The sequence below is a fragment of the Canis lupus genome, chromosome 2 (genome assembly GCF_003254725.2).
Source record: "Canis lupus dingo isolate Sandy chromosome 2, ASM325472v2, whole genome shotgun sequence".
NCBI lineage: Eukaryota > Metazoa > Chordata > Mammalia > Carnivora > Canidae > Canis > Canis lupus.
In genome coordinates, this window is record NC_064244.1 from 41,744,563 (window position 1) to 41,771,530 (window position 26,968).

Sequence of the window (26,968 nt, forward strand, 5' to 3'; positions counted from 1 at the left end):
GATATTTATTACTCTGTGATTTTTGTTTTCCACTTAAAATTTTCTGCTTAACATATCTTGTAGGGCTAGTTAGTATCAGAAATCCACTTTAAAGTGCCTCATTCACATCATCATTCCTCTGGAAGTGAGATTGTGCACACAGCAGTTTTGGAGTTTTACTATAGTTTTCCTTTGTTAAATTAGTGGAATTATACACCATTCCTTCATTAGCGGATTAAAATCCCAAACCCTGGAAATGGGATCATTGCTTCTTGCAGGTATAGAGTTAAGAACTATAGAAAGGGGGTGTGCCTGCATGACACAGTTAAGCATCCATCTCTTGGTTTCCACTCAGGTCATGATCTCAGGATTGTGAGATTGAACCTTACATCAGTCTTGCACTCAGCTCAAAGTCTGCTTAAGGTTCTCTCTCCCTCTCCCCCTGCCCTTCCTACTTGTGCTTTCTCTCTGTCTCTCAAATAAACAAACACATCTTTTTTAAAAAAAGAACTATGGAAAGTATAACTATGCAATTTAGGAATTTATTTTGAAAATCAGAATTTATTAATCTAAAGGAGTGTTAATTCTTCAGGGTGTCAATTTATAAGATCACCAATGTATTTTAAGAATACTGTAATTGAAAAAAAAGAATACTGTAATTGCTCAAAATTCAGTAATTCCAGCTACCTTTTTGGATATCCACCTCAGTTGGTCTTTCTCAGCTGGAGTTCTGTGAGAGAATTAAGCTAATACCCTGAAGGCATCAATTGTATGTAATATTATATTGTACATCTTGTAAGTGAAGTTCTCTTCTGTCATCTGGATTGGTACTAATTATTTTCATTCTTTGTGAAGTGAAATAGTCATTTAAATTCTGGTTTGCAGTTCAGATGAGGAGCCTAGATGAGAAAGGCTGCCAGAGATTCTTATAGTTTTAATAGAGTTAATTTGCAGATTACTATGTAATTATCTCGTTATAATTATTAAAACAGGAAGAGGGAATGAGTCAAGAGTTTATTAAAGGAAACAGTAATGGAAACAGAAACCTTCCTTTGATCTGTGCCTGGAACATATTCCTTGATTTTACACTATAGTTCTTTTCTCTTGAAATAATAAAGAACTGAAGTCTTCAGATAAGTGCCACAGAAATCTGAGGATGTTTTTTACCAGTTCTCATTCTTCAGCCATGTAGATCCTGAGTGCCACTTAGTTATCCTTGTCCTCAGCAGGATCTGGCCCCTGGTGTGCTCCTTTCATGAGGTAAATGAGATCCTTAAATCCTTTTCTTAGCAAATGGCTGTTTCTCCTATTTTGATGGGGAAGATTGAGGCTGTCCGGTGGAAAGGACTCCAATCTACAGATACATCCAGTCAAGCCCATTCTTAATTCTGGGAGGACAAATAAACACATGCCCTCTCCTCTCCCTTGCATCCTACCAATGTGTCCTCGTCACAATGTTTATTTCAGAATTAAGCTTTTCAGGAGATGTGCTGCTTCCTCACTTCCTGTGCACTCCTCCTGTTGCATCCACCTCCTACTGCCAATACCTCATTGTAGCTGGTTCCAATATGCTTCATAAGGAAAATGGATTTATTTAAAAAAATATATGATGAAAAATTTGGATGATTTTAGTATGAGGTGAAGGTGTAGGTTCCTCATATCACTAAGAAAAGAGAAAATAATAACTTCAGGAAAAAGAAAAAGCTCTAGTAGAAAGTCATTGTCCAAATAGGAGGAATAAATGTGCCATAATTTTGAGGAATAGAGTTTAGGAAAAGGTAATGCAGTTGACTTTGATTCTTGAAATATACTCAATCGAGCAAGACCATTTGAGGGACATGGAATTACATTTATTTTTTCTATCTGTGCAAAACACTACTTGATTCTTCTGTGATTACCAATCATATAATCATAATATTGGATTATTTTATTAATGTTTAAGTTTTAAGATCAAGGTAAAGGAAAAGCATGGATTACTTAATGGAAAATTTACAAACTTTGAGAGTATAAAAATATAGTTGATTTTCAGAAGAGTGGGGGAGGAGAGAGGCTGAGGCAAGGCTGGATTAGAACTAGAGCAGCTATAGTTAACAAATATAATGCAAGCCTTGTTTTAAAAAGTAAAAGAAAGTAGTGGCACCTGGGTGGCAGGCTTAGTTGTTTAGGGTCCAACTTTTGATCTCATTTCAGGTCTTGATCTTGGGGTTGTAAGTACAAGCCCCTCATTGGGCTCCATGCTGGGCGTGGAGACTACCAAAAGAAAAAAAAAGTACAATTATAATATATTTAACTCAATGCATTTAAGATGTTATTTTAATATTTTAATATATAATCAATAGAAATATTGTTAATAAGAATATTACTTTCTTTTTGTAGTAAGTCTTCGAAATCTGGTGTTTATAGTACACTTCTAGCACATCTCAGTTTGGAATTGCACTTTGCTTGCTTAGCAGCCACCTGTAGCTAGTGGCTACCACGCTGGACCTACCACAGTCCTTGGCACATAGTACATACTAATAGATGTTCAGAGACTGAAAGAATTGAGCAATTGGCATATCAGATATTGAGAACTAATCCAAGGCAGAAGGACCACAAGACCTACCCTGGGGAAGGATGTGAACTGTGGTTAGTAGACCTGTATTTGTTTCAGTCTTTGTTTGGATATTCTCTCTTTTTCCAACTTCTCCCCTGATGTGAATATTTACTCTGGGGCCTGAAACCATCAACATTGTCTTTATGAAAGAAAACTTGCTTGCTTTCTTTTCAGTGTGCCTTTTTATTGGTAAAATTTCCCAACTGTTAACCTTTTCTTTCCTAATCAGTTTACACTTTGAAATAGCTCATTTGTTTAGTAACTGCCATTTTATTTCCACCTCCTTTTATTTTCTTAAAACCAAGTTACTCCCAAGCATCCTTGTTATATTGGGGATCATTTGGTTGCAAGGAACAAAAACAGATTGAAATATAACTTAGCAGCATAGTATTGGAATGACATAGCAGGTAGTGTCATGGATATCCACAGGCAGAGAATGCACCGGAATCCCATGTGTTCCACATAAGCAGCTGGGAAGTTGGGTACTGAACTTCCCTCACATGATCTTTCTCCTTTGCTTATCTCTTTTCTTCACTGTCTTCCTAACCTTCATTCTTTTCTTACATGTCTAGAACATATCTGCCAGCACTTACGACCTGAGAGCCTCATTGTCCACCGCAATCTAGCTGATTCAGTTTCATATTCTTAGATGAAAGAATTTGATGGGCCAGACTTGCCCTTGCCTTGGGTTAGAGGAGTATGTTAGTTTCCTTGAGCTATCTAATAAATGACCACAAATATGGTGGCTAAAAATAGGCATTTGTTCTCTCACATTTCTGGAAGTCCAAAATCAAGGTGTTAGCAGGGTTGGTTCCTTCTGGAGGCCCTGAGGGAGAATCTGTACCATGCCTTTTTTGCTTCTGGTGTCTTGGCAGTCTTAGGCTTCCTTGATTTGCAGATGTATCACTTTGATCACTTTGACTGTCTTTCTAGTCACATAGCTTTCCCCTGTGTCTCTCTGTGTTTTCTGTCTCTTCTAAGGACACTGGTCCTTGGTTTTAGGATCTACCTAATCCAGGATGATTACATCTAGAGATCTGTATCTTAATTATATCTGCAAAGACCTTTAATCCAAATAAGAGCATATTCTGAGGTTCTGGTTGGATACATCTTCTGGGGGTCCAACAGTCAACCTGCTTCAAGAGGTATAGTGAAGGGATACCAGTATGTCTTCTAGATCTCATCCCAGATGTCAGCAAATATCTATTACACATCTTTGTCCCAGAAATGTTTATAATACATCCATGTATTGTATTCCACTAAAAAGTCCCTTTTTTATGGTTAAAGTTATTTTTTTAACTTAAATTAATTAACATATAATGTATTATTATTGGTTTTAGAAGTAGAGGTCAGTGATTCATCAATTTTGTATAACACCCAGTGCTCATTACATCACATGCCCTCCTTAATGTCCATCACCCAGTTACCCCATCCGTCTCCTCTCCAGTAACCCTCAGTTTGTTTTCTATGATTAAGAGTCTCTTGTGGTTTGTCTCCATCTCTGATTTCATCTTGTTTTATTTTTTCCTGTCTTCCCCTATGATCCTCTGTTGTGTTTGTTAAATTCCACATAGAAGTGAGATCGTATGATAATTATCTTTCTCTGATTGACCAAAAAAGTCCCTTTTTCTTATTTATTTTCTGGGATCCACTTCCCTTAGCATAGAATTAATGGCTGGCTCCCTTTTGTCATTTTCTTTTTTTTCTTTTTTTTTTTTTTTTAAGGTTTTATTTATTTATTCATGAGAGACACAGAGAGAGAGCAACAGAGGCAGAGACACAGGCAGAAGGCTCCATGCAGGGAGCCTGACATGGGACTCGATCCCAGGACTCCACGATCATGCCCTGGGCTGAAGGCAGGTGCTAAACTCGCTGAGCCACTCAGAGATCTCCCTTTTTTCATTTTCTGTAGCACTTTATACATGTCTCTTTGGCACCCCTTGCCATATTGGTTTACAGCATTGTGTTTACATGTCTCTTTTCCCAGTTAAGTTGTGAACTTTTTCTGAGTGGGGCCTCTTTTCATTTCCACAGTGCCAGCACAGGACCTGATGTCAAATTAAGTTTGTGGAATTGGGTTGAAAGGCTGGAGTGTGTGGATTGAGTCTCTTCTCCAACCTCAGTGTTACTTTATTCAAGCTTAATTAATGATCTGTTCTAGTCACTTATGATATTGTCCTCTGTTGTGGTCTGGTACATGCTCAGATTTGTCCATGTTTTCCTCTTATGTGGCTACCGCATCCTTTAACCCTTGTCATCATACTTCTGCTGCCATAATGTCAGTGAGCCTTGCAGATAGGTTACTCTCCTGCCTCCATTTACATTAATCTTCATTGTGGCACAGATGTTATTTATGATAATTATGTTCTGTGAACTCTCTGACAACACTAAATTATTGAATAAGGAACCGTTCTCTCTGGGGGGAGGTACACAGTTGAGTTCATGCAAGCCTCTGGTTACAATGATTTCATCAGTTGATCATTATATAATCTTGTTTTATGTGTGTTTTGGCCTAAAGATACCTTATTTAATATGTATAGTTGATGCATTAACCTTGAACTTAAAACCAGTAGCCATGTAATTCATGCCTAAGGTCAGTAAATACAGGTATTTTCTTTGTAAGGCACATTACTTCTTCCACTTGGGGACACTAATGAGTGCTTTAGCATTGTTCTTAGGGATCATTTTAAACAACAAAACCAGCAACAAAAATGCAGAAAACATGGCTCTCAATAGATTATGAAAAGGATATTTGTGTACAAGGATGAGAGCAGAGTGCTCCACCTCCGCTGGAAGTATGTGCATCAGGTGGTTCTGGTGTTTTGCCAGTGCACATATTTGCAAATGACTGTGAAAGCACCTAGAGTATTAATTTTGGGGGTACAGATTAGAGAGTAGATCTGCAAACAGAATCCATGAATAACAAGGATAGGTTATGCCCATCTCGTGTCTCAAATTTGTGAGCCATTATGAAATTCCATGACATAATTCTTGTTGGCATAATTCTTCTCTTAGGCATTTTTAGCTTTCAGCTCTCTCATTTTTACCAGCTCAGTTACCACTTGATTCATTTCTCATTTTCCAAAAACTTGTTGACATCTTTGATTTCATGTGTAATTGTCTCTGCTCCCATTTGTTTTGTTCTGTGGCTCTATACCTTTCCTATAATTTTTGTGGGTTTTCCTGAGAGAATACAGATAACTGTATATGTTTAATCAATAAATTCTTAACCAGAATTTAATTTCACACACATCTTTAGGCAGATGTGACACATATAATAGGGGTTTATTAAGTACTGGTTGAACAAACTAAAGAAGTGCTATTTTATGCATAAGTTTAGCTATGCTAGATAATACTTTACAGTGGGGTTTTTAATATGTCATAATCTACTAGGTAAGAGACTACCTCTCTTCTTATTTTTGCTAAACTCTTTTATTTAGTGGAACATTGCCTGAGGAAGGTAGGGAATGGGTTTAAAGTAAAACATGAGGTTGGAAAACATATCATGTTTTAAAACTTCCATTTCTGAGGTGCCTGGGCGGCTGCGTTGATTGGGTGTCTGACTGTTGGTTTCATGATCTCAGGGTCCTGGGATCAAGTCCTATGTTTCTGGCTTGGAGCTCAGAAAGGATTCTCCTTGTCCCTCCCCCTCCTTTTGCTCCTCCTCCCCACTCACACACATTCTCTCGCTCTCAAATAAATAAAAATCTAAAGATAAAATCTTATGTTTCTTTCTCTTTGCATCATAATCTTTTCCTTAGTCTATGTCCTTTATGATTTTGTTCATTGCAAAAGAACGTAGAACTATAGTGCTCACAGGAACCCCAGAGATCATGTAACTTAAACTTTCAATTTGTAGGAAACTGCAGATCAGGCTGCCTTGGCTCATTTCTTGGCTCTACTACTAACTTTGGACAAGTTTCTCAATTGTTTGGACCTCAGTTTCCTCCTCTGTAAAATGGGAATAAAAATATTATCAATGTTTTAGGAATGTTGGAAAATCCAAGGAGGTAAAGTTTTTAGTACTGTGCCTGACACACCATAAGAACTCCACATATTATTAATCATTATTGTCATAATAAACTGCTAAATAGGAATCTTAGGTGGCTTAGTTTGGGCTTTAGACATAAAAAAGAATTATAAAGAATTATAAATCTCTTTTCTGAGCTCCTATTATTTTCTTCCCTTCATCTCTCTCTTCGTTTAAAGCCAATCACATGATTACATATTTCTCTTTTTCAGTTAAAGATATTCTCAGCATTTCACCCATTACAACATTTGTAAGGACTTCCTGAATAGAAAATTTCAAATTTAGTAGTTCCTTTTAATTGTTTATGACACTTTCAGATGGCATTTTTCCTGTAAAGTTGAGTAATCTCACAGAAGCAGATTTTTTTTTCCAGTTACAATAATGCATCTCACTTCCCAGCATAAATGGGTTAAGTGCCACCCGTCTTGGGTTTTGCTTAAAAGCAAAGAGAAAGCTTCCAGACAACCAGAGAGGAAATACACATCTCTAGATAAATTCCAAATTCCCTCTCTGTCCTGACTTGTGCTGTAGGGAACAGAGCACCTTTGATGGGGATCCTTTGAACCAGCAGGACATCTGGACACCACAGGGAGGTGAGTGCCATACTCCTTTAGAGAAGTTTGATAAACCCTTGCAAATTAGGCCTCTTTTTCAATTATGTGAGGGTCTTTTCTCCTTAATGAAATTATGGGTCAGAACCCACCATATGAATTACTCCTTAGATTGGTTTTTGATAATTATGGGAATATGACCCACTTTTAAATTGCTGAGGTAAGGCTGGGGAATCATGGGGATCAAAGGTCAGGGGCTGGTGGAAATATATGAATATATATAATGGATTTCTCTTTCTGGAAACTCTAGGCTAGAGAAAATTAGGAGCTTCAGGGGAAGATCCTTTTGTGTATTAGTGTTTCGTGGCAGGAGATCTGAGGGACAGAAAATCATTAATAGCTACTGTTTGATTTTTGTGGAAAGAGTCTAGGCTTTGGGATAAGACAGTCATGGGTTAGAATCCCAGCTATGCCATAAATGGTTTTTGGACTGGTTGTATAATATCACTGAGCCTCAACTTCCATATCTGTGAAGTGGAGTTAATAATACCAAGTCCACAGGGATTTTTAGAAGGGCAGGATATGGGGTGCCAGGGTGGCTCAGTCAGGTAAACGTCTGCCTGGAACTCAGGTCAGGATCCCAGGGTTCTGGGATCAAACCTGTTGCTCCCTCTCTTTCTGCCCCTCCCTCCTGTTTGTACATGCTCTCAAATAAATAAAAATCTATTTTTTTTAAAGGCAAGGTACCATTTTTTGTAATGTGTCAGTGCTTTGTAGACTCTCACTATCACATCACAATTCTGATTTTGCCTATCTTGATGCTGGCATCTCAAAATGTTCTTTGTGTAAAGGCATCCTGCACCTCAAGTGGGTTTACAGACTTTGTGGGTTTTTTGACAGCTTTTTTCCCCACATTTATATATAATTGCATATAACATTATATTAGTTTTAGGTGTACAACATAATGATTTGATACTTGAAAATATTGTGAAATAATCACCACAACAAGTCTAGTTAACGTTCACTACCATGCATTGTTAAGGAATGTGGGGGTACTGAATGAGGCTGGGTAGCTCCCTGTTTGCTTCCTCTCTCCCATCAGTAGAGTTCATAGATTCTTAATTAAACTTGTGGCCAGAGTTCTGTACTTAAAATTTATTTCTTCTTTGCCCATCCTTTAATAACCCAATTCCATAGTATGCACGGGTCCTGGCAGAGAATGAGTATCAACATACATTAGTTGAGTGAATGTATGAATAAATGAATGAATGAAAGTAGGACCAGCCCTGGGAAAAATCACATAGTGGTACTTTTTTGTACAAATATATTCACATGAAACTTTGTATCCAGGATGCAGCCTTGGCTGGGAATTGTTGAAAGGCCAAAGGATAGTGTGTGTGTGTGTGTGTGTGTGCGTGCACGTGCGTGCCTTCGGTCAGGGGTGTGATCCTGGAGACCGGGGATCGGGTCCCGAGTTGGGTTCCCTGCGTGGAGCCTGCTTCTCCCTCTGCCTGTGTCTCTGCCTCTCTCTTTCTCTCATGAATAAATGAATAAATAAAATCTTTAAAAAAACACAGGTTACTTAAGTGGTATCACTATATATTTTCAGAGTCCTATAGTCCAATGTGGAATATTCATAGTTGTTTGAGATTTCTGGGTCTCCATTAAATGCTGTATTCAAATGAGGTCCCTCTAATGAGAAACTGTATTTCTAGGAAGTGACCTTTTACTGAAGATAGTTGTTCAAAGCTGCTGCATTTAGATGTTAGGGATGATGACCCAGAGAATGCAGGAAATTGTTTGATTTCCTCCAGAACATGGCATAATATTTGTGAATTTCCTGTGGCCCAGGGTCTTGAATACCCCCCAGAAATTGCTCAGATTTTGTGAGGCTACTTTACCTCATTTAAGACTGCAAGGAGACTGATGTGTTGTTTTTTTTAACACGAATTTTCACAAAGTTACTCTTGTGCCCAAATTCACATATTTGCTTAGAAAAGGTAGCATAAAAAAAAAAGCAATACATGAATCTGTCTTCACTTAAGTACATACCTTCAAGCAAATTTTAGAAGAAAAGTGGAATTAGGGTCTCCAGAGCTTTAGGAGTCCATCTTCCCTTTAAGTAGCAATCACGTTCTAATGAGAGTGATGTGCGATACCAATCATGTCCTTCTGGTAAACTGTCCAAGTTCTCTCCAGTTTGCCAATAACTGTGCTAATACACTAAAGCACAAAGTCCCCTGCTACACAGTAGATCCATTCACCACAGGCAATTAGGGTGCAGCAAACAAAATCACCACCACCTCTCTTACCAGAGCTGAAGCTTCTGATCTGCCCCCTGCATGTTCATGATGACCATTATATTTCATCTTTTGCACACCACAAAGTGCTCTGGGATTTTGGGAAGCAGGATCACACTGTTGACAGTGGTATCTCCCCTCAGTGCTGCTTGGGATTTAAAGGTATTTGAACATTCTGTAGTCTTCATATTCTAGATTTCCTCAGTGCTATCAGATGGCCCACTAATAAAAAGTCCATCTCATGTAAAAGTTGCTTCATTAACAAAGGAGGAATGGCCACAGAATTCCTTCAGGGTTTTCCCAGATTTTAAACCATTAATTCTAATGGTCTTGTCAAAGGAGGCACTAAGGATATGACTGCTTTCAAGAAAAGCTTCGACAGGTGACACCTTTACGGTGCCCAAAGGGAGTGGGGAGGATTTTTTTTCTTTTTTTTAAAGATTTATTTATTTCAGAAAGAAGGGAGCATGGGTGGGAAGAGAGGCAGAGGGAAAGAATCCTCAAGCAGATTTCTTGCTGAGTGTGGACGCCACCCCACCCCCGGCAACTTGGGGCTTTATCTCACACCCTGAGATCATTACCTGAGCCCAAATCAAGAGTCAGTCGTTCAACTGACTGAGCTACTAAGGTGCTCTGAGGATAGTCTTCATGTCCTTGTTCAGGGTCTCTTCCCTTAAATTAATCATCATAGAAGTCTTCGCAGAATCATAGCAATGGTGGAAATCTTTGGTTTTGAGTTTTCTTTCATCAAGACTGTGGTTAGGTCTGATGAGTTGCCTTGTTCAGTACAAGGAAATTTCATCATTTCCTCCAGGAGATAGTACGGGATAAACTCTGCCAACTTCTCCCTTCTTTAACCATCAATATTTTAAAGTCTGAGGGGACCTGTCCTTTGTGTTCTCAAAGTCTCCTCCCACTTAAGATACAACTAGTTGAGTAGTTTCTTGCAACTAAATGATGATAATGATTTTCCAGATCCACTTGTCTGAGAATATGCCCAGATTTCCTCGGCGGGAGTTTAGAGTAAACTCAAGTTCTTCAACTGCATTTGACCTCTACCCACTGATTTACACTCACAGATAACTAGATTGGCCTTTGTGCACAGATTTTGCTATTGAACTCCCAATTGAACTTATTTCTAAGTCCCTGGGAGGCACCTCAAATTTGTTCATGTTTACTCCCCATAAACAATCACTTTGTGGTGGTCCTTTGGTGTGTGTGGGGAAAGTGGAAAAGGCACTGGAAGACGGGCAAGTGGTAGAATGAGGAGTATCATCATTTAGAACCACTTGTTGACTTTCTATAGTCATTGGCTCATTTCTCTCCTTAGATCCTCTGTGCTCTTTGTTGCACTATTATAATTACAGCACTTACCATGTGGTATTTGCTATTAGTGTCTGTGCTTCTGTCTCTGCAAGTGATCCATGGTTCTCAACTCTTTTTCCTGTTTTCTTAAACCCATTTGGAGGAATATGATATGGACCCATCAGTCATAGTAGCTCACTCTGGATTTTAGCATCCTCTCCATCCTCTGACTCCCTTTTCCTTGTTAAAAAAACAAACAAACACTGAACTAGAGTGAAGTTAAGGACAGGATTATCTTTTATTCCACACACCTAATGTGTGGCTAGGACACTGCTGAATGAATATGAGAATACCTGAGGGGGCACCTGAGTGGCTCAGTGGTTGAGCATCTGCCTTTGGCTCAGCTTGTGAACCCTGGGTCCTGGGATTGAGTCCTGCGTCAGGCTCCCTGTAAGAAGCCTGCTTCTCCCTCTGCCTATGTCTCTGCCTCTCTCTCTGTGTCTCTCATGAGTAAATTTCTTTTTTTTTTAAAGGGAATACCTGGGGTCACCAGATGATTCAAAGGAGTGCCAGGGCTAGAACTCAGGCTGTGTCAAGTCCTAGAATACCACTCTCTTCAACTACTGCAATTTTTCTAGTTTTGTCTCTGAGTATGTTTTGGTACTGCTGATTGTTTTGAGGATTTTTTTATAATAAATTTATTTTTTATTGGTGTTCAATTTACCAACATACAGAATAACACCCAGTGCTCATCCGTCAAGTGCCCCCCAGTGCCCGTCACCCATTCACCCCCACCCCCGCCCCCCTCCCTTTCCACCACCCCTAGTTCGTTTCCCAGAGTTAGGAGTCTTTATGTTCTGTCTCTCTTTCTGATATTTCCCACTCATTTCTTCTTCCTTCCCTTATATTCCCTTTCACTATTATTTATATTCCCCAAATGAATGAGAACATATAATGTTTGTCCTTCTCTGATTGACTTACTTCACTCAGCATAATACCCTCCAGTTCCAACCACGTTGAAGCAAATGGTGGGTATTTGTCGTTTCTAATGGCTGAGGAATATTCCATTGTATACATAAACCACATCTTCTTTATCCATTCATCTTTCGATGGACACCGAGGCTCCTTCCACAGTTTGGCTATTGTGGACATTGCTGCTATAAACATCGGGGTGCAGATGTCCCGGCGTTTCACTTCATCTGTATCTTTGGGGTAAATCCCCAGCAGTGCAATTGCTGGGTCATAGGGCAGGTCTATTTTTAACTCTTTGAGGAACCTCCACACAGTTTTCCAGAGTGGCTGCACCAGTTCACATTCCCACCAATTGTTTTGAGGATTTTTTTAATTCACAAATAATATATGAGTATTCTCATTTTATTTTTTATTTTTTATAATATTTTATTTATTTATGATAGACAGAGAGAGAGAGGCAGAGACACAGGCAGAGGGAGAAGCAGGCTCCATGCCAGGAGCCTGACGCGGGACTCAATCCCAGGACTCCAGGATCGCACCTGGGCCAAAGACAGGTGCCAAACCGCTGAGCCACTCAGGGATCCCCGATTAGTCTCATTTTAAAGGAGAAAGCAGTAATTACCATAAATTTTAAAATGTTTTATTCAACAGTTAATATTGATAAGATTTTAAAAACATAAAACCCCATGTCAGAATAACAATTTTAACTTTCACATCCATAATTATTCATTTGTTGATAATTTGAGCACCGTAGTTTTTATAGAGTTTTCATGGTTGGGCCTCTATCCTTTTCCAGAATGCTTTTAGGACCAGTATAAAGGCATGTCTCCTAGCTACAAAATGGAGAAAATTAAGACAATGTTATGAATAATTAGGCACTGACAAATACTATTAGTATTACAACTAATTTTAAAGAACACATTCCTCATTTTAAAAAGTTAAAAATTTCCCTTTGATTTGACTCCTTTAAATCAAAACCGTTATTTCCTAAGAGAGTAGCTACTGCTGTTGAGTTAACAGGTGGTTACTATTGCTGTTATGTAACCAGTCTCATACTGTTTCCTGATGGCATTTTTACCACTATAGACTCAAATTTTCATTCTGCTTTATTGCCGTAGGCATTTTCAATTAGTAAGACTTCATTTAGTTTGTATATGAGAAAATTTTATTCTGGTGTTTTTTTCCAGAAATGATGCATATGAATTTTTCTCAAATGGTTTATTTTGTTGAGAACTCTTTCTTTTTCTTTTTTTTCCCCCTCTAATGATCTGTCAGATGAAATGTGGCATCCTTTATTTCTTCCAAAAATGAGTTACTGCTTTTCCATTTGCTTCATCCTTAGATTATCCCACCATCTCTCTGTGGGATGAGATGAAGAGTCAGCAAACTTTTTGTTCTAATTAATTCCATTAACAGTATTTTATGTCTATCATGTACCAGTAGGTACTTAAATTCTTAGCTTCAAAGAGGAATAAGAGAAGCTTCACTATTCAGAAGCTCTCTCTACATAGAGAAGCCAACTGGTAACACCATTCTGTCTGGCACATGCAATAGGATATGTTGCAGGGTGAGGGGTTGGTGCACAACTCCATCTCTGGGGTAGGGAGAAGTATAGAGGTTAGCCTTAAGGATAAGTCTGGAAGACTGAATTAATTTGCCAAGAATGAGGGGAAAAGGACATTGTAGGCAGAAGGAACCACATGAGCAAAACATGGGGATGTTGAAATACCGTGGCACTTTTGGGAGATTAGGAGTCATTCCATTTGGCTGCAGGGCTTAGGGCCTGAGGCAGAGACAAGATGATGGTCTCAGATCTCTACAACTCACAGTACTTTTTTTTTTTTGGTGGCTGGTATTCTTTTCAAGTTATAGAGTGGAATGAATTATGGACAAATTAAATATTGAGTGGGATTGATGAAGTAATTGTGAAGGGTCTATGTGATAACTAAAAGTATAAAATAAGAAAAAAAAATAAAGGACTCTTCCTTAAAAACCCCAGAATATGCTTGTCACTGGAAATAGAGTTGTTTAAAGGAGAGGAGGATCATAGGGGAAGAGAGGAAAAAATAAAACAAGACAGAATCAGGAAGGGAGACAAACCATAAGAGACTTTTAATCATAGCAAACAAACTGAGGATCACTGGAGGGGAGTGGAGTGGGAATATGGGGTCCCTGGGTGATGGACATTAAGGAGCGCATGTGATGTAATGAACCCTCGGTGTTATGTAAAACTGATGGATCACTGACCTCTATCTCTGAAATAAATAAAACATTATAGTTAATTAATTAAATTTAAATACAACTTAAAAAAATAAAAACAAAAGAGGAAACTAACTTTTGACCAGTGACATTTTCAGTTCTCTTCTCAGCCTTCCTGCATTAACTTGGGGATGATGTGGGCCAAGGTACTATGGATGCTCCTTCTACTCTGTAAACTCAGCCTGGCAGGTAGGTTGACTTTTTCCCTTTTATAGATTATCTGATTTTTATTAACTTCTTTGTACAAGAACTATTAATTTGAGTGCAAAGGGACACCTGGACCATGGGCATAAGTAGATGAGCAACAAGAGGTTTTTGAACTCCCTGAATTTGTGTGGATAGGTGTGTGCATGTTGATGTACACATATCTGTGTGCAAATTTGGCAAGATGGCCTATCATATTTTCAGAGGATAATATGACCCCCCCAAAAGGTTGAGATCCACTGTTTTAGCATGATAGTAAGTTCTTATCTCAATAGTTTTTGTGTTAGGAGGAGTGGTTTCATGTAAAACACACACATAAAAACAAAAATATAATTTTCACAGTATTTTCAATAATTCCCAAGGACATAAAGGGAAATGATGAAATAACACATTTTCACAATGGTCTAACTCAAGACTACAGGCCTAATATCCATAGAGTACATAATGGATTTAATATCCATTAGTTTGATTGCATCTAAGTATTAACAGCAGAGAAGAAAAGTGGGGACTGGGGACTGGGAACATAGAAAAGGCATCATGTCATGTACCAGTTTACACACTGAATGGCTTAAAAGGCAGAAATTTATTTTCTCATAGTTCTGGAGGCTGGAAGTCAAAGTGCCCACAGGGTTGATTTTCTGACACCTCTCTCCTTGGTACATAAGTAGCATTCCTTTCCATGGCTTTTCATATGGTCATCCCTCTGTGTGTTCTAATCTCTTAGGATTTTAAAGAACACCAATCAATTTGGATTAGGGAATACCCTAATGGCCTCATGTTAACTAATACCTCCTTAAAAACCCTATCTCCAAATAGAATCATTTTCTGAGGTAATGGGGGTTAGGGCCTCAACATATGCATTTGGGTGTATATAATTAAGACTGTAACATTTGGTAATTGAAGGTGACCAAGGGGCAGTAGTGATCCACAGAAAATATCTTCCAGACGTCTTCTCTGGGACGGCCTGCCTTATAGCCACCCCTGGGGTATACCTGTGGTGCTTAGGAGTTTTATAGACACTATAGGCATGTAGGCCTGTATCTCTCAGTCTCATCTAGCCTCTCCTCACCAGCTTAGAAACCAAAAATTTGCCCCACTTATCCAATTTACAGTTCAAAATATGTGTATCATGGCTTTCATCAACTCACCCTTCCCCTTATCTTTTTCTTCTATCTCTGGCTTCTTCTCTTCTTATTACCTTTTACTTAAACCATGTTCTGTGCAATTGGTCCAGTTTCCACCTGACTTCCCTTCTAGAATATCTTTCCCTAGGTTTCTGATCAGCCCTGTTCTTCTTCTTTTTCGAGACATTTTTCAAAACACTAACTTGCAACAGTGCATCAGGAGCATATAGGGAAGAAGGGAGATCAAAGATATTTAATTTTGAAAAATATTCTTTTTTCATGTGGGAAATTCTCTGATAAACATGAATATTCTTCTCATCTTTCTTAGAGGAAAGCTAATGAATATTTCCCCTTAGTTCTAGACATAGGAGAAATAGATAGTCTTAGAAACATAGGAATATAGTTAAAGCTTCTTTTTTGAACATGTTGGGGAAGGATAGATATGCAAAATGGCAAATCTAGCCTTCAGATGCCCATTTTTAAAAAATAAAAATTCTGGCTTTTTAAAAAAAATGTTTTATTTACTTATTCATGAGAGACAGAGAGAGAGAGAGAGAGAGAGGCAGAGACATAGGCAGAGGGAGAAGCAGGCTCCATGAAAGAAGCCCGACATAGGGTCTCCAGGATCACACCCTGGGCCAAAGGCGACACTAAACCGCTGAGCCACCCGGGCTGCCCAAAATTCTGTTTTTGAATAGTCTTAGATTGATAGAAAACTTGTGAAGATAGTACAATTTTTGTATACCCCTCAACCAACTGCCCCCATTGTTAATACCTTATAATACATTTGCCAAAACTAAGGAAGTGATATTGACACATTATTATAGACTAAATTCCAGACTTTATTTGGATTTCACTAGTTTTTTCATTAATGTTCTTTCTGTTCCAGGATTGAATTCAGGGTACTATATTGCATTGCATTGTCACATCTCTCTGATCTCTTGTGGTCTGTGACAGTTTCTTAGTTTTTCCTTACTTCTCATGATCTTATTAAAACTTTTGAGTACTTGCCAGTACTCCTGAGCTTTTATAAAAAGTATAACAGAGGTGAAGTGCCCTTTGTGCCCTATCACATGTTTGTAACAGTTTTCAGATATAGAGTTGATACTAGAATTAGGGATAGTGGATAAGACTTAAAATCAGTACCCTGTATGCCAGTAAGGGGAAAGGGAGGATGATAGAGATGTAGGCTCTGTGAATACTGGTGGTTCTACTACATACATAAAGTAAAAGCTGTTAGGATATGCGGGATCACACCAGGTAACTGGCAAAAATGTAATTGTAAGTAAAGCAAGTATGTTAAAGTGAAGCCTAACATTATTTGTTATCTGGTTCCTTATTCCAGTTCTTCCCATCCCCAAATGGTGATAAAACTAATCTCAAATGGCCTAAGATACATGTGTAGAACTTGAATTCATGAGGACACATGAAGAGAAGAAAGAAAACTACTGATTAAATGAATTATTCTCCCAAGTCTTAGCATCCTGGATTTTTAAAGCAGACTGTCTCTTTTTTCACATTACTCAGGGAAGTCGTTCATGCTGTGAAAATCTCAGTGTTTAAAATGGCAAATTCTATATGTCTATCAGAAGTAGGCAGGAGCCCAGGGTGATGAAGGCTCTACCATCTTAAGACACTATCATCTCAGCATGAATTTGCAGAGTGTGCAGGAACAGAGGAAGGAGAGAAAGGAGAATCATACACCAGAACTTAAACGCTCCTCTTATGTCACTGGCCAGAGCAAGTCATATGGCCACACCTAATTTCAAGGAGGCAAGAAAATAAAATCTTGCCATATGTCCAAGAAGGGGAGATATTGATAAACATTGGAAACACAACTGAACATATATTTTATTCATCACAGATCTTTTCTGTAATACCTGGGTAGGGGATCAGAATATTCCCTTGCAAAATATGCCACTTTGACGTGAGGATTATTTTGATATGGAAACACATGATGAGAATCAACAGATTCAGAAATGAAGGCTACTCCATGAGTTTCCTACCTGTATTTACCTTCCTGTAGTTTACTACCCTTAAAAACCTAAATTCCAGGGATCCCTGGGTGGCTCAGTGGTTTAGCACCTGCCTTCAGCCCAGGGTGTGGTCCTGGAGTCCTGGGATCGAGTCCCACATCGGGCTCCCTGCATGGAGCCTGCTTCTCCCTTTGCCTGTATCTCTGTCTCTCTCTTTTCCTCTCTCTGTCTCTCATGAATAAATAAATAAAAATATTTTAAAAAGACTAAATTCCTTTTCCTTTGTTTTGTCTCTTCTGCACAAATTTATTGTATTTTTGTTAAGATACTGTGTGAGCCTGTGATCTAACCACCTCTTTGAGTTACTCTTCATTGACGTTTCTCCTGTATGAATTGTGCTTCATGCATTAATAAACTGTTTTTCTTTTTTTTAATCTGTCTTTTGTTAATCTCATCTTTAAGGTTCCAGCTGCAGAACCTAGGAGGGTAGAAGAAATAAGATTTTTTTCTTCTTAAATTCCAATATCTTTATAAGTATATTGCTTTCTGGTGCTTGCTTTGGCAGCACATATACTGAAAAAGAATATTGTTTTCTGGGATGCCTGGGTGGCTCAGCGGTTTGGCACCTGCCTTTGGCTCAGGGTGTGATCCCACAGTACTGGGGTCAAGTCCCGCATTGGGCTCCCTGCATGGAGCCTGCTTCTCCCTCTGCCTATGTCTCTGCCCCACCCCTCTCTGTGTCTCTCATGAATAAATAAATAAAATATTAAAAAAGAATATTGCTTTCTTGTCCTATTCCAAGCAGTAAGGATAAGACAAATGTAGTTTCATTTATAATAAGCTCACGTAGAGTAGAATATCATTCTTTTTTTTTAAGATTTTATTTATTCATGATAGACATAGAGAGAGAGAGGCAGAGACACAGGCAGAGGGAGAAGCAGGCTCCATGCCAGGAGCCTGACGTGGGACTCGATCCTGAGACTCCAGGATAGCACCCTGGACCAAAGGCAGGTGCCAAACCGCTGAGCCACCCAGGGATCCCCTACAATATCATTCTTAAAACAATTTTTTCCTGATACCCATGGAACCAGATGTTTGACTGAGATGCAGTAAAAAAATGGAGGCTCTAATTGCTAGGATAAACAAGGCAGAAGAGACAGTGATATAGAAGACAAAATGATGGGAAGTAAGGAAGCTGAGAAAAAGAGAGAAAAACAACTAGTGGATCATGAGTGGAGAAATCAGTGATTCTGTAAAGCACAATAATATTCTAATAGGGGTCCCAGAAGATAAGCGAAGATAAGGGAGTGGGGGGGTGGAGGAGGTGGGGTCGGGGCAGAAGGCTTATTTGAACAAATTATAGCTGAGAACTTCCCTAATCTGGGGAAGGAAATAGGCATTTAAGTCCACAAGGCACTCAAAATCAATAAAAATGGTCAACACTCTGACATATAATAATGAAGCTTGCAAATTTCAGAGATAAAAAGAAAATCCTGAAAGCAGCTCCAGGACAAGAGGTCCTTAACCTATAAGGGTAGAAACATAAGGCTGGCAGCAGACCTGTCCACAGAGACCTGGCAGGCCGAAAAAGACTGGCATGATATATTCAAGGTGCTAAATGAGAAAAATATGCAGCCAAGAATCCTTTATTCAGCAAGGCTGTCATTCATAATGGAAGGAGAGATAAAGAGCTTCCAGGACAAACAGAAACTAAAAGAATTTGTGATCACTAAACCATCCCTGCAAGAAATATTAAAGGGGATCATTTGAACAAAGAGCCCAAAAATCACAAAGACCAAAAAAGAACAGAGTCAGTCTACAGAAACAGTGGCTTTGCAGGTAATACAATGGCACTAAATTCATATCTTTCAATAATAATTCTGAATGTATATGGGCTAAAAATGCTCCAATCCAAAGCCAGAGTATCATACTGGATTAAAAACAAAACCTATCAATATACTGTCTACAAGAGACTCATTTTAGACACACAGACACCTCCATATTGAAGGTGAGGTCATGGAGAATGACTTATCATGCTAATGGTACCTCGGTCTTTTTAAGCATTTGGACTTAGAGATCACTGTCTTTGTCATGGTTTTTAGCATGCATGCAGTAAAGACAGAAAATCTTTTTAAAAATTTGTTGTATTTTAATTACAATCTAGTTACCATACAGTTATATTAGTTTCAGGTGTACTGTATAGTGATTCAACAATTCCATATATCACCCAGTGTTCATCATGACAAGTGCCTTCTTTAATCCCTATCACCTATTTCACCCATTCACCCACCCACCTCTCCTCAGGTAATCATTAGTTTATTTTTTAAGAGTCTGCTTTTTGGTTTATTTCTCTCTCTTTGTTCCCTTTGCTCATATGTTTTGTTTCTTGAATTCCACATATGAGTGAAATCATATAGTATTTGTCTTTCTATGACTTATTTTTCTTAGGATTATACTCTATACCTCCATCCATGTTATTACAAATGGCAAGATTATTTTTTATGGCTGAATATTATTGTATTTATTTATTTATATCACACTTTATCTATCATTGGACACGAGCTGCTTCATATCTTGGCTATTATAAATCTGCAATAAACATAGGGGTGCATGAATACTTTTGAATTAGTGTTTTGTATTTTTTTGGGTAAATATCCAATAGTGTGATTACTGGATTAGAGGGTACTTCTATTTTTAACTTTTTGAGGAAGCTCCATACTATTTTCCACAGTGGCATTCCTAGTTTGCATTTCCACCAACAACAGTACAAGAGGGCTCCTTTTTCTCTACATCCTCACCAACACTTATTCTTTATTGTTTTTGATTTAGCCATTTTGACAGGTGTGATGATAAGTGATGTTGAACATCTTTTTATGTATTAGTTGACCATCTGGATGCCTTCTTTGGAGAAATGTCCGTTCATGTCTTCTGCCAATTTTTTTTCTGCCAATTTTTTAATTGAATTATTTTCTTTTTGAGTGTTGAATTGTATCAGTTCTTTATATATTTCAGATAAGAACCTTTTATCAGAGATGTCATTTGCAAATATATTATCCCATTCAGTGGATTGTCTTTTGGTTTTGTTGATTGTTTCCTTTGCTGTGCTGAAGCATTTTATTTTGATGAAGTCTCAACAGTTTATTTTTGCTTTTATTTCCCTTGCTTCAGGAGACCTATCTAGAAAAATATTGCTACAACCAATGTCATAGAAATTACCACCTATGCTCTCTTCTAGGATTTTTATGGTTTCAGGTCTCACATTTAGGTCTTCAATCCATTTTGAATTTATTTTTGTGTATGGTGTAAGAAAATGGTCCAGTTTCATTCTTTTGCATGTTGCTGTTTAGTTTTCCCAACACCATTTGTTGAAGAGACTGTCTTTTTCCCATTGGATATTTGTTCCTGCTTTGTTGAAGAATCCCTGACCATATAATTGTGGGTTTATTTCTAAGTTTTCTTTTTTTTTTAAGTCTTTATTTAGTTCAGAGAGAGAGAGAGAGAGCACCAGTGGAGAGGAGGGTCAGAGGGAGAGGGAAAAGTAGACTCCCCACAGAGCAGGAAGTCCAATATAGGGTTCGATCCCAGGACCCTGAGATCACAACCTGAGCTGAAGGCAAAGCTCAACCAACTGAGCCATGCAGGTACTCCTATTTTTAAGTTTCCTATTCTGTTCTGATTTATGTGTCTATATTTATGTCAGTACCATACTATTTTGATTACTACAGCTTTGTAGTGTAACTAGAACTCTGGAATTGTGATGCCTCCAGCTTTGCTTTTCTTTTCCAAACAAAATTGCTTTGACTCTTTGAGGTCTTTTGTGGTTCCATACAAATTTTAGGATTGTTTGTTTTGGTTCTATGAAAAATGTTGTTATTTTGATAGGGATTGTATTAAATGTGTATATTGCTTTGGGTAGGATAGACATTTTAGTGGTATTTTTTCTTCCAGTCTTCCATTTTTTTGTGTCATCTTCAATTTCTTTCATTAATGTTATATAGTTTTCAGAATACAGGTCTTTCACCTCCTTGGTTAAGCTTATTCCTAGGTACTTTATTATTTTTGGTGTAATTGTAAATGGGATTGCTTTCTTAATTTCTCTTTCTGTGGCTTCATTATTAGTGTATAGAAATGCAACAGATTTTTGTACATTGATTCTGTCTCCTGAGACTTCAGTGAATTCATTGATCAATACTAGTAGTTTTTTTGTGTAGTCTTTAGCATTTTCTTTTTTTTTTTTAAAGATTTTATTTATTTACTCATGAGAGACACAGAGAGAAAGAGGCAGAGACACAGGCAGAGGGAGAAGTAGGCTCCGTGCGGGGAGACCCATCCCGGGTCTCCAGGATCATGCCCTGGGCTGAAGGCAGGCGCTAAACTGCTCAGCCACCCGGGCTGCCCTCTTTAGCATTTTCTATATATAGTATCATGTCATCTGCAAATAGTGAAAGTTTTACTTCTTCCTTACCAATTTGGATACCTTTTATTTCTTTTTATTATCTGTTTTCTGTGGTTAGGATTCCCAGTATTATGTTGAATAAAAGTGGTGAGAGTGGACATCTTTGTCTTGTTCCTGATCGTAGGGGAAAAGTTCTCAGTTTTTTCCCATTGAATAGGATGTTGGCTGTGGGTTTTTCCATATAAGGCCTTGTTATAATGAGGTATGTTCCCTCTATATCTACTTTGTTGAGAGTTTTTATCATAAATGGGTTATACTTTGTTAAATGGTTTTTCTGCATCTATTGAAATGATCATATGGTTTTTATCATTTCTCTTTAAATATGATGTGTATCACATTGATTGATTTGAGAATATTCAATCACCCCTGCAATCTTGGGATAAATCCTACTGGATTGTGGTGAACGATTTCTTTTAATGTATCATTGGATTCAATTTGCTGGTATCCCATTGAGGATTTTTACATCTATATTCATCAAAGATATTGGCCTGTAGTTCTCTTTTTTTTGGTGGATTTGTCTGGTTTTGGTATTAGGGTGGTTCTTGCCTCATAGAATGAATTTGGAAATTTACCTTCCTTTTCTATTTTTTGGAATAGTTTGAGAAGAATACATATTAACTCTTGTGTAAATGTTTGTTAGAATTCACCTGTGGAGCCATCTGATTCTGGACTTTTGTTTCCTTGGAGTTTTTTGATTACTAACTCAATTTCCTTTCTAGTAATGAATCTGTTCAGATTTTCTATTTCTTCCTATTTCAGTTTTGATAATTTTATGTTTCTAGGAATTTATCCATTTCTTCTAGGTTGTCCAGTTTGTTGGCACATAATTTTTCGTAACATTCTCTTACATTTGTTTGTCTTTCTGTGGTGTGGGTTGTTATTTCTCCTTTTACATTTGTGATTCTGTTGAGCGCTCTCTCTCTCTCTCTCTCTCTCTCTCTCTTTTGATGAGTCTGGCTAGACATTTATCAATTTTATTGACCTTTTCAAAGAACCATCTCCTGGTCATTGATCTGTTGGATTGTTTTTTAGTTCCTTTATCATTTATTTCTGTTCTAATCTTTATTATTTCCTTCCTTCTGCTGGTTTTGGATTTTATTTGTTATTTTTCTAGCTCCTAATTTAGGTGTAAGTTTAGATTGTTTATTTGAGACATTTTTTGCTTCTTGAAATAGGCCTGTATTGCTATAAACTTCCCTCTTAGATCCCATTTTTCTATGTCCCAAATATTTGGACTGTTCTATTTGTAACTTTTTTTCTCTTGCCGCTTTTATGATATTTTTCTTCATCACGACTTTTTACGATTTTAATTACTATGTGTCTTGTGTGGATCTCCTGCATTGATTTTTTTTGGGGGAAGTGGGGTGGTTCTCTGTGCCTCTTGGACCTGGATATATGTTTCTTTTCCCAGATTAGGGAATTTTTTCAGCTATTATTTCTTCAGATAAATTTTTGCCCCCCTTTCTACTCTTTTCTTCCCTGCTATTCCTATAATGCAAGTGTTAATCAGACTTGATGGAGTCACTGAATTCCCTAAGACTGTTCTCAAATTGCATAGTTTTTTCCCTCTCATTTGCTCAGTTTGGTTACTTTCTATTACTCTGTCTTCTAGGTCATTAATTCATTCCTCTCTTTCATTTAGCCTTCTATTTATTACATTAAGTGTATTTTTAATTTCATTTATTGTGGTCTTTATCTCTGATTTATTCTTTTTTTTAATCTTTTTGTTAAGTGTCTCACTGATACCCTCTACTCTTTTCTAAAGTCCAATGAGTATCTTTATGGTCATTACTATAGATTCTCTATCAGGCATATTATGTCTGTTTTGCTTAGGTCTCTTGCTGTGTATTGGTCCAATTCTTTCACTTGGATATATTTCTCTGTCTTCTCATTTTTTGTAATTGTCTGTGTCTTTCTATGTGTAAGGTAAGTCAGCTATAGCTCCTGTTCTTAAAGGTAATGGCCATATGAAAAAGAGGTCCTAAAGTGCCTTGCAATGCACCATTCCCTGCTCCCCAGGACCTAGCTCTTTAGGGAGTTTCTCCTGTGGGTATTGCATTTGCCTTGTTGCATTCTTATCTTTTTTTGCATCAGTTTAGTTGTCTGAAGTGGCTCTCTCTGCCTGTTGTGAGTAGTGTTTGGTTCCTGGCAGGTGTAGCCTGCATTTAAACAAAGTACATGCTGGTCTGCCTTCTACTTTAGACCTGGAGCTGCTGCTATTGGTACTGGCCAGCCTAAGCAGATCTGCAAAGGACACTGTCTGAAGGTCTTGGACTTTTAATAAGGTGTGCCTTAGGCTTTTTCAGAGTCTGCCGCCATCATGACCAAGGCTCTGCAAAAGGCACAGGTTAAGAGATGTAGCACTAGTGAGGTTTATATTGATCTTTTGTGGGAGGGGCTCCACAGTGCTGGGACTGAGGCAAGTGTGACTGGAAAGGGCAGATCCATTGAAGCATGGGGTGGGGGACTTGTTGCAAGCAAGTTAGGTAGGGAGTGTGGGCAAATTACTGGTTCCCATAGGTGGCTATGAGTTTATGCTGGGAGGCAGGGGTGTGAAATGGTGCCTACCAACTCCTTTGTTACTGGAGGAGTCTTTCTGAAGTCCCTAACTAATAGGTGCTTCAAGGATGGAGTGTAGCATTCAGAGGAAAGCAGCTTCTCAAGAAACAGCTGGGAGTATTGACACAATATGCAGTCACCAAGCTCTCCCTCATTCTTATTTATTATTCCCAGGGGCTACTTTACCCATGTGGACAATTCTCATTTCATAGAACAAATATATGAATAAATATACAAATTCAAAAATCCTAGACTTAAACAAAACAGTGAATGCCATCCATTCTGGAACCATTTATTGCTTGCTACCTTTTTGTTAGAAGTTAATGCCTCTGACAGAGGTGAAATAAATATAGTGTGGGTTAGGTGTGCAAAGAAAATAAAACATCCTTATAGTCTATGATCAAACTAATCAATTCCAAAAGTTCCTTCTACCCTGGAAAGCCAGGCAGAGTTGAGAGGAGGAGGGGAGAGTGGGCAGCACTCTTATTTGTTAACTTGGCTCAGTTTCTTCTGGTTTGTAGTGTCTTTCAGCTAATTTAGTCTCTCTGGTGCAAATGCTCACTTTCCAGAGTTCCTGCCTTTCCCCTGCTCCTCTTTAAGATGGTATCTGGGTATATGATCAGAGTTTATATGACTGACTGCAGAGCGTCTGGTAAGGGATTGTGAATCTATGTAAGAAAGTCTTTGTGTTGCCTTCTGGTCTTCTCTGGACTGCCTGCTTTGGTCTCATGCTTTCTCTGCTATCTATTGCAGGACAGGTGGCTTTGTCTAGACTTTGAGGCATCAAATTAGCACCTGTTCCTGAAGCTCATGTCCCATTTGTTTTCCTGTGCTCCTGAAGTCTTCCGTGTGCAGAAGTTTCTTCATCTAAATCCCAGGCCTGGACCAACATCACACATCTATACCCACTCCCCACCCTGAGATACCAGGGACTTCAGGATCTCTGCATGCCCTTGCCTGTATAGAGCTGCTGCCTCAGCTTACACTGTGCCATTGCAGTGTTAGGACTTCTGCATTATGCTGGAGTTGAAGCTGAGTGGAGCATAAGTCTTCTTTTATTTATTTTTTATTTTTTTATTTTTAAAATATTTTATTTATACATAAGAGACACACAGAGAGAGAGAAAGAGAAAGACAGAGACACAGGCAGAGGGAGAAGCAGGCCCCATACAGGGAGCCCGATGTGGGACTCGATCCCGAGTCTCCAAGATCATACCCTGGGCCGAAGGCAGTGCTAACCTCTGAGCCACCCAGGGATCCAATAAGGCTTCTTTTAGATTAAAGGCTTGTGACCTGCCCCAGGCTGTGCCTGATGAAGTAGGTCACCAGCCCAGATGATCTTGTTTCACAGATCCATCTGTGTGTTTCTACTGCTCCACCAAGAACACTGACATCTGAGCTCCTTGCTCTACCTTACTTTCATTGTCTCTCCACCCATCCCCATGAGTATTTTACTTGCTAGAAGTGATGGGCTTTTTCCTATTTCTTGTCTTGCGAGGACTTCTTCCTAGATGCACTGAAGCTTTACTTTGATATGAAAAGGTAACCTAAGTTGTCTTCCTCTCCCAAAAATGCCTGCTTCTTAAAATTGGTTTTACTAAAGACTCAAAAAGAAGTTAGTTTCAGTCTCAGAACTGAACATTGCCCTTAGTTTAGATTTGCCTTTGTTCTTAATTATGTATGTGTATATGTCCATGGATGAGTGTGTAGATTAACCCCTTGTCATTTGGTGAAATGTCTGGACCACTTCTCAAAATAATATGTGGGCAGCCCGGGTGGCTCAGCGGTTTAGCACTGTCTTCAGCCCAGGGCCTGATTCTGAAGACCCGGGATCGAGTCCCACGTCAGGCTCCCTGCATGGAGCCTGCTTCTCCCTCTGCCTATGTCTCTGCCTCTCTCTCTCTCTCTCTCTCTCTCTCTCTCTCTTTATGTGTCTCTCATGAATCAATCAATCAAAAGAAAAGAAATAAGAAGGCCTAATAATTACTTTAATTATTAGTAATAGTTACAGTAGTATTTGATATTTTCAAGGTATTTGCAATAAATATAAATATAGTATGAAAATACTCTTTTGATGGTGACATCACAAGTAATGATTCAACTATAGATTGTTGACCACATTCATGATGAAAGGAAATTATTAATTTCAACAATAAACTAGTGAAAATATTTTCCTCTTTAAGTTCATGTACCCATAGATTGTATCTCTGGACCCTTGCAGGGTCTAGATCCATATTCTAGATTGTATCTGATTTTCCTATGAAGGAATAGGTATTACTAGGTGAGAAACTACAAGGAGCAAGATTTATAAGCTATGAAAATACAGATAAGGATATTTTAGAAATTTTCTCTATTAATGCAGTCCTTTAGGGAAAAATTATTGATACATAAGTTTGAAGTGTGGTATAGTTGAATGTTTTGTGTTTTTCTCTTTTCCACATATCATCCATTGCCTAATTACCCGGACCGGTTCTAGCATATGATGCTTTATTTAGTATTTAACTAACACTTTATATTTACCTGGTATTTTAATATGAGTTTTGCTTCTCAAATATTATTTTTGAGTAAGATATAAAAAGTGTTTTTTAAAAAGTAGAAATCTAGTTCTTTGAGGGGGATATTTGAAGAGAGGGAGTTAGATTCTTTCGTTGGCCCTGAATG

At 38.2% G+C, this 26,968-nt stretch overlaps 1 protein-coding gene across 5 annotated transcripts in view; it reads left to right on the forward strand.

Annotated features, from left to right (window-relative positions):
• The window catches only part of IL31RA (interleukin 31 receptor A), an 84,973-nt gene that overhangs the window by 16,761 nt on the left and 41,244 nt on the right, over window positions 1-26,968 (forward strand). Inside the window, exons 2-3 of one of the 5 annotated variants that reach the window (XM_049102719.1) lie at window positions 7,134-7,195; window positions 14,088-14,178. In XM_049102719.1, the coding sequence (XP_048958676.1) occupies window positions 14,121-14,178 (58 nt within the window). In that variant the 5' untranslated portion in view covers window positions 7,134-7,195; window positions 14,088-14,120. Of the gene's footprint in view, window positions 1-4,335; window positions 7,196-14,087; window positions 14,179-26,968 lie in introns of those variants that run through there. The other 4 variants (XM_049102731.1, XM_049102726.1, XM_025448178.3 and 1 more) reach the window with 4 other exon arrangements.